At 54.6% G+C, this 15,108-nt stretch overlaps 7 protein-coding genes across 7 annotated transcripts; 3 read left to right on the top strand and 4 right to left on the bottom strand.

The window, feature by feature from the left end:
- The first annotated feature begins 110 nt into the window (after positions 1–110).
- On the top strand, positions 111–1,424 carry PHACADRAFT_250176 (uncharacterized protein). The gene is made up of 3 exons (XM_007392079.1): positions 111–343; positions 401–525; positions 587–1,424. The coding sequence occupies exons 1-3, from the start codon at positions 286–288 to the stop codon at positions 1,256–1,258; spliced, it is 855 nt and encodes a 284-aa protein (XP_007392141.1). The 5' UTR covers positions 111–285; the 3' UTR covers positions 1,259–1,424.
- Positions 1,425–3,395: 1,971 nt separating this feature from the next.
- On the bottom strand, positions 3,396–5,098 carry PHACADRAFT_170169 (uncharacterized protein; the record flags this gene model as incomplete). Its single annotated transcript, XM_007392080.1, has 5 exons — positions 3,396–4,219; positions 4,275–4,602; positions 4,652–4,763; positions 4,821–4,954; positions 4,997–5,098. The coding sequence occupies 5 exons, from the start codon at positions 5,096–5,098 to the stop codon at positions 3,705–3,707; spliced, it is 1,191 nt and encodes a 396-aa protein (XP_007392142.1). The 3' UTR covers positions 3,396–3,704.
- Positions 5,099–5,190: 92 nt separating this feature from the next.
- Positions 5,191–5,867, bottom strand: PHACADRAFT_114538 (uncharacterized protein). The gene is made up of 5 exons (XM_007392081.1): positions 5,731–5,867; positions 5,664–5,674; positions 5,539–5,609; positions 5,391–5,484; positions 5,191–5,334 (listed from the first exon to the last, which is right to left on the bottom strand). The coding sequence occupies exons 1-5, from the start codon at positions 5,794–5,796 to the stop codon at positions 5,313–5,315; spliced, it is 264 nt and encodes an 87-aa protein (XP_007392143.1). The 5' UTR covers positions 5,797–5,867; the 3' UTR covers positions 5,191–5,312.
- Positions 5,868–6,092: 225 nt separating this feature from the next.
- Positions 6,093–10,694, bottom strand: PHACADRAFT_87488 (uncharacterized protein; the record flags this gene model as incomplete). Its single annotated transcript, XM_007392082.1, has 10 exons — positions 6,093–6,302; positions 6,364–6,453; positions 6,505–6,715; positions 6,772–6,934; positions 6,985–7,141; positions 7,206–7,390; positions 7,451–7,656; positions 7,710–7,995; positions 8,055–10,085; positions 10,127–10,694. 10 exons carry the CDS (start codon positions 10,692–10,694, stop codon positions 6,093–6,095), a joined length of 4,107 nt encoding a protein of 1,368 aa, XP_007392144.1.
- Positions 10,695–10,984: 290 nt separating this feature from the next.
- PHACADRAFT_250182 (uncharacterized protein) lies at positions 10,985–11,854 on the top strand. The gene has a single exon (XM_007392083.1). The coding sequence runs from the start codon at positions 11,099–11,101 to the stop codon at positions 11,288–11,290; it is 192 nt and encodes a 63-aa protein (XP_007392145.1). The 5' UTR covers positions 10,985–11,098; the 3' UTR covers positions 11,291–11,854.
- Positions 11,855–12,874: 1,020 nt separating this feature from the next.
- Positions 12,875–13,546, top strand: PHACADRAFT_250183 (uncharacterized protein). The gene is made up of 2 exons (XM_007392084.1): positions 12,875–13,035; positions 13,090–13,546. The coding sequence occupies exons 1-2, from the start codon at positions 12,967–12,969 to the stop codon at positions 13,357–13,359; spliced, it is 339 nt and encodes a 112-aa protein (XP_007392146.1). The 5' UTR covers positions 12,875–12,966; the 3' UTR covers positions 13,360–13,546.
- A 1-nt stretch (position 13,547) lies between these two features.
- On the bottom strand, positions 13,548–14,803 carry PHACADRAFT_87720 (uncharacterized protein; the record flags this gene model as incomplete). Its single annotated transcript, XM_007392085.1, has 6 exons — positions 13,548–13,724; positions 13,785–13,878; positions 13,936–14,006; positions 14,067–14,144; positions 14,206–14,467; positions 14,535–14,803. 6 exons carry the CDS (start codon positions 14,801–14,803, stop codon positions 13,548–13,550), a joined length of 951 nt encoding a protein of 316 aa, XP_007392147.1.
- Positions 14,804–15,108: the final 305 nt, after the last annotated feature.

The raw sequence follows: 15,108 nt of genomic DNA on the forward strand, positions 1-15,108 counted from the left end.
GGCGCGCGACCGTGTTGGTCCTGAAGCGCCCGAATTTTATAGTGTTGGCAAGCGTCCGGCTTCTTCCCCAGACTACTTCCTGCCGCAACTCGACGTGCCATACAGCGACCGCCGAGGATGCACAGGATAATGTCCCAGCTTGCCTCGGGCTCTGCGCGCCATGTCCGGCGGTCTTCGCCCGCGGTTTGGCGAGCACTTAGTTCGCGAAGCCTCCACAACCGTGTTCCGCCGCCGTACAAGGTCGAAGATGGTATGGGAGACTTTTTGCCGCCAGCAGCTCTCACGATGATTGCGGAGGACTACCAGCAAGGTCTCTTAGATAGGCTCAATGAGGGAATTAAGGGTGCGTGCAGTGGTTCCCGTCCTGTGTGGCACCGAATGAACATTCCAAAATATGCAGACACTCCTCAACGGACTAAAAGTGTGACTCAGACCGTGATTGAGGCTGCTCAAGATCCAAGCAAGGTTCTCATGTTCAATTACGCAAGCGAGGCGTTGAACAACTCGTTCTTCCTACGATGTCTTGTGAGCATCGTTTGTAGTGGCTGCAGTGATAGCCGTTCTAATGGTGTTAATCCCGTGCCAGAAACCGCCACAACACGGTCTACCTAACCACGAAGATGACATCACCCCGTACTTCGGTGCAGCATTCCGCCAAGACTATGGAAGCCTTACGCAGCTCAAGTCCACATTCAGCGCGACCGCCATGGGCATTTTTGGTTCCGGCTGGGTATGGCTTGTTTGCGACCAAACGGGCCAGCTCGCCGTCGTTCCGACTTTCGGAGCAGGCACCCTGTTGGTCCGCTCTCAAGAACGCCTCCAAGCGCGACTCAAAATTTCGGATGCCGTTATAGGCGAGGCCCCAATCGTAGGGCGGCCCCGTACCATCCCGGGCGTGAAACCTTCTGGACAACCCGCACCTTCGTCACCTGCGTCAGGTGTATCATCGCAGCAGCCGCCAGTGCATCCGCCAACTCAGACACGCCAGTTGTCGTCGTCAGCACTCAGTGCTTTCGACCTCCCGGGCTTCAAGGCTGCAGGTCTCAACGACAAGGGAGGTAGGGGGCCGCTTGGCGATGTACTCTTCCCGCTCCTCTGTATATCTGTGCACGAACACGCGTGGGTCAGCGCGGGATACGGTGTTTGGGGCAAAGAGGAGTACATGAAGCGATTCTGGAGCGTTGTCAACTGGAAGCAGGTCAGCGAGCACTACGAGACATATGTGCCGAACACACTGGCGTCACTTGAGGGATTTTAGAGGTCTCGAGAGCGGGAATCAAGAGCATCGCCCCGCGGCGGGACGACTAGAGGAGTTGCAGCATATCATTGCTCGGTCATTCCATTCGCTACTAGCTTACCTACCAACGTACATCCTAAAAAGTAGTATTTTAATGCTTAACGTTTGTCGGTGTTAGGTTAGGGTTAGACTGTATATACCGAGCGGAAAGTTCTGGAATGACCGAGGTTTACTTAGCGGTCCCGACTACGATAAAATACGCGCGCCTGAAACCCATATACTCAGGATCTATACCATCGAACCTCCCTGCTCATCCTCATGTCTGCCGAAGAACTCAAGAACCAGGGGAACAAGGCGTTCCAAGCCAAAGACTACGACACTGCGATCGACCTCTTTTCGAAAGCCATTGAGCTCGACCAGAACAACCACGTGCTCTGGTCAAACCGTAGCGCAGCCAAGGCTGGCAAGAAACAGTATGACATTGCTCTAGAAGATGCTGAACAGGCAAGTTGTCCATGGCGTATCGCACAGAGAGTGGCTGACTTCCCTCCGCCTTTGCGTAGTGCGTCAAAATCAATCCTGCATGGTCGAAGGGCTATGCGCGCAAAGGTGCCGCTTTGCACGGTCTGCGAAGATATGATGACGCCGTCGCGGCATATGAGGAGGGTCTCAAACTAGAAGATAGCCCTGCGTTGAGGAAGGGCCTACAGGAGGTCAAGGACGCGAAAGGCGAGTCTCGCTGATCTGTCTCGCTCTCGATATTGTCTCACCACTTGTGCAGCTGCCGATGAACGAGGAGACGGCGGCGAGGCGTTCGGTCTGGGCAAGCTTTTCAACGATCCCAACTTACTCGCCAAGCTCGCAGGTAACTCTCGTACTCAGAAGCACCTGGCCGATCCCACCTTCGTGCAGAGGCTCCAAGCGATCCAGCAAAATCCCAAGCTGGCCGAGCAGAGCCTGTCGCAAGACCCTCGCATGATCGATGTCCTGGGTGTGCTCATGGGTGTTGACATGCGGGGCTTCACTCGGGAGGAGGGCTCGGACGAGCTCCCTCCTGGTGTCCAGAAGATGGAAGAGGATACCAAGCCGGCTTCGCCACCACCCCAAGCATCATCATCGACATCTCAGCCTAAGGAGGCTCCTCCTGCAGAGGAGGACGTTGATATGGATGATGGAGACGCGAGGGCCAAGAAGGAGGCGGAGCTGGAGAAACAGATTGGTGCCACTGCCTACAAGGCTCGTGATTTCTCCAAGGCGGCGGAGCACTTCCAAAAGGCTTGGGATGTTTACCCGAAGGACGTGACGTTCTTGACCAATCTTGGAGGTACGTAACATTGGCTCCTTCCGGGAGCAACCCGATTGACATATCTGTAGCTGTGTATTTCGAGCAAGGCGACTATGCCAAGAGTATTGAGACTTGCGAGAAGGCTATCGAAGAAGGTCGCTCGGTAAGCTCTCCACTTTCTCCACAATCCGAAGGCCGTGTTACCCATCTCATTCCGCTGTAGCTTCGTGCCGACTACAAACTCATTGCGAAGGCTCTTGGTCGGATCGGAACAGCCTACTCCAAGAAGGGCGACCTTGAGACCGCAATAAAGTACTTCCAGAAGTCACTCACGGAGCACCGCACTGCCGATATCCTCACTAAGCTGCGTGAAGCGGAGAAAGCGCAGGCTGAGGCCGCGCGACTTGCATACCTTGATCCCGAGAAGGCAAACCAGGCTCGTGAGGAAGGCAACACTTTTTTCAAGAACGGCGACTTTGCCGGTGCGGTGAAGGCATATACCGAGGCAATCAAGCGCGACCCGCAGGACCCGCGTGGCTACAACAACCGCGCGAACGCGTACACTAAGCTAGTTGCTTTGCCCGAGGCCCTGAAGGATGCGGAGGAGGCGATCAAGGTCGACCCCAAGTTCATCAAGGCGTACATCCGCAAGGGTCACGTCCTCTTCGCGATGCGCGACTACACCAAGGCCCTTGAGATAGTGCAGGAGGCCACAGACCTTGACGAGGAGAAGAAGCATACGAAGGAAATCAACGAGCTCTCGTTCAAGTGCCAGCAGGCTCTGTTCAGCCAGCGGGAGGACGAGACTGAGGAACAGACACTCGAACGAGCCATGCGAGACCCGGAGGTCGCGGTAAGCATTTATAATTCATACTTCCCGACGCAATATCTGACGGGTCTACAACGCAGAAAATTATGGGCGATCCTGTCATGCAGTCCATCCTCCAACAAGCCCAGCAAAACCCCGCTGCGCTCCAAGATCACATGAAGAACCCTGCCGTGCGTGCCAACATCATGAAGCTGGTCAACGCCGGCATCATCAAGACAAGATAAAATTGCGATGTCGCAAAGGAATTAGTGGGTCGCTGCAGGCATTGCCGTCGGATTGCTTTGTATTGTTAATATTGTACCACCTGCATTGCTATATCATGTTTGATCTCTTAGGCCTTGTGAACACTTGTGTCATGGAGAAGCCCAAGACCATCCCTGGAAGGTTGAGAGCTGGTCAACCGCCAACGCCTCTACCGCCCTACGCTTCTTGGCCACGTCGCCGGTCTCTGAATTTAGCTCTCGCCACACCTTCATCGTCTCGTGCACCTCCCGTGGATTGCTCAAACCGACCACGGTAGGCAGCTCTAGCTCTTTCGCTTTGCGGTACGCGAATAACAAGGCGATGTTTGGTAGACCGCGTTCCCAGCCGTTCGCCACGGAGATCGAATGCGCCTTGCTGGTAGCCTCGCGCAGGCCGGGAGGTGCGGGATGCCAGGATGGAGGTGTCGGGGTGAGAAGTCCCATGTTAAGGGGTGACGCAGTGAGGAGCTGCTTGACCTTCGCTCGCTCGCGTAGTTCAGCGACGTACAGAGCAAATGTATCGTTCTGCAGGTTGAGATGGCTGTAGCTGAGGAGCACATCTAAGGGTTCGCCCGTTATGTGAAGAACCAGAATAGCGAGGCGGAGGAGGACGGGAAGTGGATAGCCTAGATACATACACCTCAGCAATAGAACACTCTTGATCTGTGACAGCTAGCTTGCCTGTGATGCCGATGTTGTTGATAAGCCCTTCTTGTTTCATTTTCCTCAATTCGACGACTGCGTCTAGGACCTTCTGGTCGCCTTCGCCGAGGATTCTACCCTCATCTCCCGGTGCCAGACCGTACGTCGCTGCTTCATTGGTCAAGGCGACAGAATGAGTCCCGGCAGATGGAGGGTTTGAGCAGACGAATTCGACGTCGTGCAGATAGACTGTATCAAGGTATGTGGTGTGCAGCCTCGCCAAACTGCGCTGAACACTTTTACGTATGGTCTGCGGGCTGTAGTCAAATTGATCTGATGTGAGTCCATATCGGCCGCACTTCGTCATCTAAGACAGCGGTCAAATAATACAATCTTGGCATGCTGCGAAATCGTACCAGCTGATACGACTGACGGGGGAACTCAATCTCCAGGGCTTTCAGAGTAGCTCCCAAGATTATCTCGGAAGGTCCGTAGTATGCAGACGTATCGAAAGCCCTAATGCCATACCTGGATCGTCGTCAGAATAAGCTGACTGGGGCATTATGCGGTGGAGTGGGAGATCACCTCAGTGCCAGCCGGACGGTGCGTAACGGGGCGGCACTCAAAATGTAATCAGTCGAGTTGTACACCGTATGGAACGTTGCTGCGCCGAATACAATTTCAGGCAACTTGAGTGTGTCGGCGTCGCTCTGCAGAACCTGTCAAGAAGGCAAGCACTAGACTAGGAAGACTTTCCTGACGAAGCTAATGCCAGGTAAAGGCACGTCATCCTCGTTATCCGGCACATCGTCAAGAGAAGGGACCTTGAAGACGGGCTGAGGCGAGTCCAAGGGTGCAACCATGTCGACTGGATCGCGATAATGGGAAACAAGAAAGACTGATAATCGTCCCTGGCGACGTCGTGACGACGGCAAGACGCCGGCCCGCCAAAGTCACAGTCACGAGGTGACCCGTTCAGAATGCGACGGGCTCTCCCCGAGAAAATGTTTCCATAGTGTATTGTAGGAGATACAGGAGACGGACAGAATCAGGGCGGAAAGCGCATTCGCGTTTACTTTAGAGCTTGCGACGTTCCCATCTGTGAAACGCGAAGTCAGAGCAACAGTGGGAAGGGTTGCATAGCCGGTCACATACGATTTGTCGAGCTGGTGGTTAACATTCAAAATCTTGGTGCTTTCATTGGGCTTAATGTCGTTCCAAGGGGTGGGATTCTCCTTGGTCCAGACGACTAGCGGGGTCACGCTCAGAGGTAATTCTGGAGAAACATGGTCAGAGCACGCACCACTGGATCCGCGGGCGAGGCGCGAGAGATACCAGGTACCGCCAACAACGACTATGCCGACGATGGCGTAGCTGACACCTGTTCTGAGTTTCATTTTTCCCGAATTCCAAAGCAAGGAGACTTACAGAGGCGTTGCCTGCAACAAACGAGTTAAATCCAGACACCTTGCAAGATACACACATAGATACAGACCTCGACGGCAAACCAGTTCCTCAGGAAACCCCTACCGAGCTTAGAATTAGAAGGACCGCCAGCCATGAGTATTGAGTGTTGGAAAAGTGTGGATGATGCTGGCCTCTCGCACGGGGGTTCCGAATGCAGCCGCTCGGCTGTTTCCAGGGGCTTTCCCACGCTTAGTGGTTCTATCGCCCCGCCTGGGAGCAGGTCACAACGAAGACTCGCGGGTGGCGCACGAAGCTGTGTTGCGCTCAGTATGGCAAGCATTCAAGAACCATTCGTGCATAGCAGGGAACAAGCACTACAGAAGTAGTTTACATCTCGCAGAGGCTACTGCAGACAGCCGCCCGGCCTCGCATGTAGAACCGCGGAAAACATCAGACCGCTGGCCTGCTCTCGGCAGCGAGCTTGTCGACATGCTTCATTCGGGTCGATATGACAGTACGCAGCTGCTTGCGCAGGTCCTGGACACGAACTGACAGGGCGTCCTGCGACTCGGCGGCGAGAAGCACCTGGTCGATGAGGGCGTATGGCAACCACGTTGAAGCAGCAGAACGTGGTTGTCCGCGCGCCAGTCGCGAGTCATCCTAATTAAGAACGGCTGCATCAGGAACACCCCGCGCACCAACAACACATGGTGTGAGTTACCTTTTGTATCATTGCGATAGTATACGACAACGCTGCATCCATGATCTCATACCGGAGGCACGTACGGATAAGGAACTCCGGATGGTTCTCCTAAAGGCTAGATCGGATTATGAATAGCACTGGAGTTAGATGAAGACCCACCTGCAGTATGCGAACGAGCCATGGTGGTGGTGACGAGGTCCGGTCGAGACCCCATACTGTTTCCAGCGTAATTTTACTGTAAATGTACCCTGTTTGCGGACTATCGTGGCGTTCCAGAGCTTGGCGAAGATAACGCCAGCCTCGATCCGCGGATGTCCCAGACCACGACGAAACCTTGTCCGTGAGTAACCAATCTGAGGGATCATCGCCTCTGGAAAGTTTCGCTAAGGATCATGCTCCACAATTTAGTCCGGACGAGCCACTCACAAAATAGACTCCGGGCGCCGAGTCAATCGCATGCACTGCATTGTCAGGTGCGTGAAGACATCGGTCATGTCGACACCAAGACTTTTTGCCACCGCAATAGCACGATCAAACTGGTTAGTTTGTGCTAACTTCAGCACAACATTCGCGGGTGAAAGCAGCAGTTCTGTCCAGAGAATTAAATTTAAGAACAAGTGAATCAGGGAACAAGCAAACCTAGAGAGCCAAGAAGCGCTGGGTTTTTACGGAGGAGCTGAGCCTGGGCATCGAGCAAAGCAAATTCGTACTGAACGTCGGCAAGTTCAACGACCTCCACGTCGCGCCTGGCGATCGAGTACTTGTCCTGTGGAATGTGTTTTGCAAGTTTGCGTCTCTTCCTTGGCTGTCAATACCAGGATATCTCAGTTTATGTATACGCGGCACTGACGCATACTCACTTCGCTACTGTTCTCAGCTGAAATGGGAAGAATAAACCAAGCGCCCTTAGGGTCGATTAGAGACAAAGCATTAATGCAGACAAGGTATGCCTCGAGCTGCAGCTCGGCAAGACTTAGGAATTGATCTGGATTGCCGCTGATCACATTCCCAAGCTTCCTAGCGCGTTGGTACATGGTTAACGCGGCTGCGAGTCGGAGGCTTTGTTAGCATGCTTGGCAGCTAGCTTGGAGAGACGAAAGCGCACCATTTCTGTAGTCTCCGCGGTCAATGTACCATGTGTAGAGAATTCTTGAATAGAAGGGTCGAATACGAGGGTCCGCGTTACGCGCCTTGAACGAAAGCGCATCTTCGACTTCGTCGGTAACTCCGGCAAAGCTGTATGTCATAAGGCGGTCCACCGCATGTTCTTCGCACATCCTGTAGACCAGCTGGCTTGCGCTGTCTCGTTTGCTGGGCACGGTGTCAGCAACTTGGTCCTGAAATCAACATGCGGCATCTCTTACAGCTTCTCATATGGGCATGAGGTTAGGGCCGTGTATGCGTCGTCGTACAAGCCGAGATCCGTGAGGCCTTTGATGGCAGTCTGCCATAGCGCAACTGTGTCTACTCCAAGCGGCGCGACAGACAGGGCAAGCTGCGTGAAAGAGACCTCGTATGTCACCACACTCTCCACTTTAAAGAGGGAGGCAGCATGCAAGTAGAATGTGAACGGCGAGTTGAACAACTCGGCGCCGGGCAGGACAGCCGCAAGTGCTTCCCGATCCTCCATAGATAGACCGCTCTCCGGACCTAAAAGGGGCCGCTGATGAGCTCATGCTTCCAAGGTGAAGTAGCCGCATGAACCTTACCAAAGGCACCGGCCAAACTCTCAAGCGTAGCAGCCGCGTCTTCATACCGACCTTCATCCAGCCAAACCCTAAGCAGCACATAGCTCATCGCAGGTGTGCGAGGTAGCCAGGTCAACACCTCCCTGGCGGCTTCGCGATAGCCAAGTAGGCGAAGCCGCTCGCAGAACAGAACCTCGTACTTCGTAGCGTGTGCTGGTGACAGAGACTGCAGCATACCAGTGGCATCGAGGAAGTGATGAGCCGCGCATGGCAATCCGGTCGACGTGCCGAGCTGGATGAGAAGCGGATGTAGCAGAGAGTGAGTCGGCTCGAGCGTGGCCCTGGTGGTTGATACGTTCATGTTGCGCAACTTCGCAATTACGTCCTCGTCGGTGCTTGTTTCGCGGGGTGAAGGAGCTGCAGAGCCTGCCGGCTGGCGCGAAGTGTAGCGCAACAGTGCGACTCCCCGAAACACAACGAAGATTTCCGCCAATAACGAAGGTTCCCATTGGTGCACGGCATCCGCGTGGTAGAATAGGAGCATAATCAAGGCGAGGGCAAGATCATAACGAGCGTTGATCGAACTTGTAGCATACGCCGCAGTGAGAGCTCTGCTCCATTCCAGGTTAGTGGGTGGTAAGAGGAGCTCAACTTCGTCCTCCTCCCTCTTGACGTCCCTATCAAACCCACCGACAATGTCCAGGATAAATCTTGAAGCGTCCTCGAGGTTTCCCACGCTCTGGAGGCGTCCAGAAATCCAGATGTTAACACCATCGTCGATTTCGCTCCTTAAGTCCAACCGCTGGGCGGTGTCTTGTATGATATCAGCGTATGGGAAAGCGATCTCCTGCCGTAGAATGTCTACGACACGTATCTCCGATGACATAATCGCACGAGGTCCCAGCTTCGATCGTAACATCCACAAGGCGTCCAAAACCGAGAATTGGGGTTCCAAGGTCGCATGTCGTGGTTGCGATAACATTCGATGTAGCCGCAGCGGGAGATCCTCGGTCACGACAGAACCGATCCGTTCACGTTCGACAACGAGGACGTCACCCTTCGGATCTCCTGCGCCAATCGCAAGGGGCCACCGCGCTCGTCGCTCAATCTCGCGGCAGCGAGCGACAAACCCCTCCCAGTCGCGCTTCAAGGCATTCCAGTAGTTATCGTATTGCGGGGCTCCAGTTTGTGGGTCCCTGAGAAGCTTAACCGTACATCCGACTACTGCGGCGATATTCTCGGCGGTGGTTGCGTAGGAGACGAGCAGAGGGGCGGCGGGAGCTCCAGGTATGCTTAAACACGCGTCAGTGTACTGTGAGATGGCCATATGTAGCGTCCAAGCAGAAAAGACCCCGGGTCGCATTACGGCTTCGAAGAATTTGTCCGTCATTGCACCCGGAGAAAGCAGCAACTCGTCTAGATATGCCGGTGTGAGTTCAGGTTCTGGAGGATAAGTTATGCACGTCCACGGCCTTGCCACGCCATCGGCGGACAGCTCGATTTTCTCCACCATGGATTGGCCCTGCCGGTCCCACAACGCATACAGCGTGGTTCTGACAATGACGAAATCCTGGAGGTGGCAGTGCACGCTCATTTCAGAGCACTGGATGTCTTGTGCATCATGAATGTGCTCATTGATGACGTCGAAGAGCAGGAAGAACCCTCCAGACACCGGAGAGGCGTCCGTGGGAACGAAGGCCAGAACACAGGGTACTTCCGACCATGGCGATGTAAAGACGCGTAGCAGCCTCTGCGGGCTTGCATGCAAAAGGACAGCGGCTCGTACGCCATTCGCCGACGAGCTTGGAGCACCTGCGGGATGTCTCCCGGATGACGCGGAAGGCAGGACCCGTTCAGAGACGCAGCCTGTGGCGGTCGTCCACAAGCGAAGTGTGCGATCCCGGGAAAGCGTCCAGACATGGCCTGTATCTGTGAGCTGCGGGTGGGAGGCGATCGAGATCACCTGGGATCCGCCAGGGAGGGCGGGGTGTAGGAAGGAGGTAAGGGAGTTCAGGAAGGAGCTGTGATGGTGGAGCGTTTCTTCCCATTGCCCTACGGAGATGTTAACGGCACTGAATAACATACAAGCAAACGGATGTACTTGCCATTCTGCCAGTCTTCGCTCGCAATATCATCTGTCTCCAAACGCAGCACACACCCGTCTTGAAGACCAAGCACCACGCAGCGCAGGTCCTGTGCATGAGCCACCGCAGAGCTGAAGTCCCCTTTTAGCTTGGCAATGCTATACTCGCTGGTTCGTATCGCGCTATGAGGAGTAGTTTGCCATAGTGGCCCGCCTTCGGAAAACGGTATGACCAGTCGAAATAGCGATCCGAAGGTAGTGACCGCGAGTACGTGAAGACTTTGTGGACTAAACATCAACGACGGGCTGGGCAAGACAGCTGAGGGAAAGACGAGACGTAGAGGCGGCGCGTCGGTCGAGAGAGAAGTAAGCTCCAGGACTTGTGCATCGTGAATAGCGCGAAAGAGTATTGACCCGGTGACTTCGTGGTAGAATATCTCAGCAAACGTAGCATGCTCCGAGTCCGAAGGAGGTGTAAGAGGCACGTCGGGACGTTTAGTGTTCACCGCAAAATTAGTGCAGGACGTGGGGGGAAAGAGTGATGATACTTGAGCGGCGACAAGGAGCTGAGAGTCCATTCTAAAAACCGAATTTAGTCTCAAGCCGTGGTCTAGAAGTCGTTGCGGTCAATGAGGGCAGCGTCGTCGCACGTAGTGGCTAGAAACTCGGAGGTCGAACGCGAACCAAACGGACGTCGGAGACGCGACAATCCTGTCACGTGTGACGCACGGCGGTTTGGTCACAGCAGTCCGCGGATGGTTTTTCTTTACAGTATTCACAACACTTTCAAGCACCAAGGCTTATTTTTTCTTGCTCTAGAAGTGCTAGTGACTCCTATGTGCGCACCGTTGTTCGTCTTTTGCAAGCCTTACTCCTGCCTACCCGTCTAGTAGCCGCCTAGTTGAAATACCGAGCCAAGTCAGATCAGCACAGACTGCATCTGAGTGTCCAATCACGGGTATCGGCCACTTTTCGTTCCACCATGGTAGCTAGTCTGAGAACTGTCCCCCGCGAGCAAGGCCAGTCTGTCTCCGCAGGTATCCACGCTTTGTTTGCGTCGACATGCAGGTGTCGGCCACCGCATCCCATGCCCACTGTCGCCACACCCATTAATGCGCCCCCGTCCTGCCACGAACGCCCGCCACCACCTCCGTCACCCTTAGTAGTAGCATGACACAAAGCCCATTCCCTCCTAGTCGGTGCCACGCCTGGTTCCGGGCACCGTTCTCAAGGCGTCAGCGTCGCGTATGGAGCATTCACCATCCAAAGGTGTGCTAGTCTATACTGGGGTAATGGCTACTTCGCGCGTGCAGGGGACAGCAACAGACCACCATGCATCGTAGTCACTAGTGAGACCGAGCGGAATAAGCCACCGGGAGATATGACATTAGCCAACTGCCCAGCTTTCCGATTCTAGTCATGGCCCTATGCCCGAGGGGACACGCATGCTCACCTTAGCTTTAGAGTGCATGCCTAGAACACGGTACACGAGCCCACATATCCCCACACACCACTCAGACCCGGTGACAGTCTGTCCCGTAATGTAGCTATCCGCATTCGTGATCGTCTCGCTCACCCACCGGAAAACTGTATGTAGTCGATTGCTGCTTCTGAACCGAGGGTCTCGAACCGATAGGCACCCGTTGGAAACGGACCTCCGATGAATGAGGGTGCGTCATCCCCGCACATCGTTCTGAATATGATGCTCTAGCCCTCGAAGAACCCATCTCCCATCGTCGCAACTACTTCCTTACAGACTGTCTCCGGAAGGCTGTAGGTTTCCCACACTCCCCAACTCGATGCTACCAACGCGCTGCAGCCTTCAGCTCGGCGAGTCCAGCCCAGTACTTACGAAGCACGTGTCCTTAGCCCGTCCTGTGGCATATTCCTTTCTTTTTCCGCCTTAGTTTTCAGGTGCGTGGAGCCTGTTTGAGAAGTAGCCCATCAACCAAGCGAACGCTTGCTTCGTGCGCGTCCAGACCGGCACACAGATACGGGAACGCCAGTATACGGCTCTCGCCGCGAAACCGCAGATCTCTCTCGGCCCAGGGTTGGCAGGCTGATCCAGGGCCAGATAAATTCTCGGTAGCTAAGTACGTCGTCGAAGGCCCTGCAGAATGGGCAAGGTGCTAACTGCTCATGTGCGAGACGATCCCCGTCTACGCTGAGATTGCAATTAGTCTTCTAAACGCCACGTTATGTAAAATAGCACGTTGAAAACTGAAGCCGGGCTTGCATACGCATTGCTTGATTCGGTCCCATGCGAGTTGGTGCAGATGCACAGCATACGCAGCGGTATTTTGTAATGGCAAAATTGCCCAGAGGGTCTGGCTCTTCATTGTGCCTTCGCTTCTGGGCGATCGCAAGGGGTTACCAAGGTGTGCACCCTTTCTAAGTATCTAAGCATGACATACCTCGTCTGTGGGCTACATTTGCTACAGGGGACTATGATGATCAGAATGTTGAAGGGTCGCTACGTGCAGTGAGCAACGGCTACGAGTGTGCGAAGCACTGGGGCACAGCACCTCTCTGCGTCCTCGTTGCTGGCCGGGATAAAAACAATGGTACTAGAGTCCCAAGCTGTCCACAACCTGCAAGCCTCCTTCTCCCACTCACACCGCTTCTTGCAGAATTCGCGTTCCTGGCCTCTGCAGTGAGTTAGTGGGCCCCGCCCCGTCCTCGGCTTGCGGCTGACTTTTTTCTATGAAACAGGAAATGGCAAACCTCGTTTCGTACCAGGCCATTCTTTTCCCCTCCGACGACCGTACACCACACCTCGTGTCACTGTCCACGAGTTCGATTAACATTGATCGTGCGCCTGTCGTGGCCGAGCCGTTCCGTTGCGGAAGGATGCCTCATCCGGAGGTCTTCATGGATTATATCGCCGAGGGGTTAGGTCCGCAGTCGTGGGCTTATGGAGTACGTCTATAATCTGAAATGCCGGTATCCTTGTCACTTATCTGAATTTGACAGGTCGTCGACATCCTTGACGGCATGACGAAAAATTTCACGTCACCGTACATAATTTTTTACCCTACCGTGTCTCGTGACGGCATGCCCTTCCCGGTCAACAAGTATATTCGCGAAGTGCAGGGCCGCGATTACTTCCAGGAAGCCAAGGCGTGGAGGGGGAACATCGTGTTCGCAAAATATCGCGACCAGGACTACTCTGACATGATCAACGCTTCCATGGCTGACTTTCCCATAGTGAAGAACTGGCTGCAAACACACAGGGTGGGCTAGGGGTGCTTATGATCGAGATGATCCTCCCCTCCCTCTCCGGTGCCGTTCATGCAGAGTCCCGGCAGGTTCTGGGCATCGATCAGAAATCACACAAACTATCACACTATGCATTCCACGAGACAAGAACTATCGTAGTATACCACATATTTATACCGAGATTCCGCCAATGGAACGACATTTCTGCGACCCTATAACTCGTCCCGATGTCCGGCTTGTTTAGTTGCTTCCTCAGGTGCCTTCTTCGCCTTCTTAGGGTCGCAATGCTCGGGTATTGGACTCATGGGATCAATGGGCTCATGCAGTACGCGCCCGACCTTCCGGTACTTTGTAGAGTCTGCGAAGAATTTCTTCCAGTGGTCCAAGCTCTACGGAAAGGGCACCTGTGAGCAAATGAATCACAAGTCGAGTACGAGTGTTATTCTTACCGCCATCTCTTTGTCAGAGAGACCTCTGATGTCATAAGTCTGGTGAGTAGCAAAACAGCCTGTGGCGAACGCCCTCGCAGCATCCCTCCCTGCCCTGCAACCGACAGATCGGATGAGCACTTTTTCTACGCTAGATTCCGGAGTGTCCTACATGAAGTGATAAGAGCCGCCTGGCCCATACGTTGCTCGATTGCTTGACACGTCGTATACGTCCCCATCAATCTGTGGCGGCGGAGCTGTGAATATGGAGCTGCGAATCGGAGCGAGGAGTATGCTGCTCACCGCGAGGTAGACAGGCTTGCCCTCACTCTCGCCGGAGAACGTCGTCAACATTCGCTCCGAGAACAGCCTCTGATTCCCCTCCTACGCAAACACGACGTAAATGCCGCGTACAACTCGTCCGGACTCCCCTTTATCTTACCGGAATCAGAGCGCGAATCTTGCCCGCGACGTCCTGCTCCCAGAGGTAGCTTCCCGTGAAAAATTTGCTCGCAAGCACTACGACCGCAAATGTAATGAAGAGGAACTTCAGCAGGCCGAGGCACCCGACCTCGGGCTCCTCCGTGGGGTCAGGCTCTTCGGGCCCAACGGGCTCGCCGCGACGCATCTTCTCCTCGCGCTCGTGCTTGCGCTTGAGCCACGCCTCGTGTTCCGCCCGTCTCCGCTCCTTGTACTGAGTGTAGCTTTTAAACGAACATGAAACGCAGTTAATATCGGCCTCAGGAAATAGTAAGCGGAATGAAGACGTACGCCAGGAACGGACGATTGGCCGCCTTCGTGGAAACCTCCCGCTCTTCGATAACGGGGTCCGGGACACGAGGGTAGTTATCCTTCAGGGGGAACTCTGCCCAGGGGGAGCTAGGTATCGAGCTTGCTGACCCTGGCGTGCGCGCGTCCTTGGTAGGCGTGCCAGGCGCAGGGCCTGCGGCACCCTCCCGGGGAAGGCTGCTCAGCTTTGGAGGGCGCTGACGGACCGTGCGTCCTTTGCCGTCGCCGTCTGGGTTGAGAATCCACGACATGGCTGTATCAGCTCAGGGGTGGTGAGGGTACAGCAGACGAGCTTGGTTATCGAGGTGGTGGTATCGCTCCAAGCCTTGAGATATGTCGTCTCGAGAATTCCCACCCGAATGTGCAATCCAAGGCACGAATGATGCCGATAGATACCTCCACGTGAAACTTTCTCCGCAGATACCTCCGCCACGTCAGAGAGCCATACGGTGCAGGGAGGCGGCTGTGTTTTTCGCGGATAGGGAGCACACGAGTGATAGCTCGTTTCGGGAGCTCACTGAAAGTTCACTCACATTGCTCAGAGTACGGAGCCAAG

This window comes from Phanerochaete carnosa (assembly GCF_000300595.1).
Source record: "Phanerochaete carnosa HHB-10118-sp unplaced genomic scaffold PHACAscaffold_2, whole genome shotgun sequence".
Lineage (NCBI taxonomy): Eukaryota > Fungi > Basidiomycota > Agaricomycetes > Polyporales > Phanerochaetaceae > Phanerochaete > Phanerochaete carnosa.

Excerpts from the sequence above, each read along its gene's own strand:
- PHACADRAFT_250176 (XM_007392079.1), top strand. The coding sequence starts at position 286 with ATGATTGCGGAGGACTACCAGCAAGGTCTCTTAGATAGGCTCAATGAG. Across the intron at positions 344-400 it reads GCTCAATGAGGGAATTAAGG|ACACTCCTCAACGGACTAAA; the intron begins GTGCGTGCAGTG and ends CAAAATATGCAG. Across the intron at positions 526-586 it reads CGTTCTTCCTACGATGTCTT|AAACCGCCACAACACGGTCT; the intron begins GTGAGCATCGTT and ends ATCCCGTGCCAG.
- PHACADRAFT_114538 (XM_007392081.1), bottom strand. The coding sequence starts at position 5,796 with ATGGCTGGCGGTCCTTCTAATTCTAAGCTCGGTAGGGGTTTCCTGAGG. Across the intron at positions 5,485-5,538 it reads CCTCGCCCGCGGATCCAGTG|TCGTCTGGACCAAGGAGAAT; the intron begins GTGCGTGCTCTG and ends TGACCCCGCTAG. Across the intron at positions 5,335-5,390 it reads AACCACCAGCTCGACAAATC|ATGGGAACGTCGCAAGCTCT; the intron begins GTATGTGACCGG and ends CGCGTTTCACAG.
- PHACADRAFT_250182 (XM_007392083.1), top strand. The coding sequence starts at position 11,099 with ATGGTAGCTAGTCTGAGAACTGTCCCCCGCGAGCAAGGCCAGTCTGTC.
- PHACADRAFT_250183 (XM_007392084.1), top strand. The coding sequence starts at position 12,967 with ATGCCTCATCCGGAGGTCTTCATGGATTATATCGCCGAGGGGTTAGGT. Across the intron at positions 13,036-13,089 it reads CGCAGTCGTGGGCTTATGGA|GTCGTCGACATCCTTGACGG; the intron begins GTACGTCTATAA and ends TGAATTTGACAG.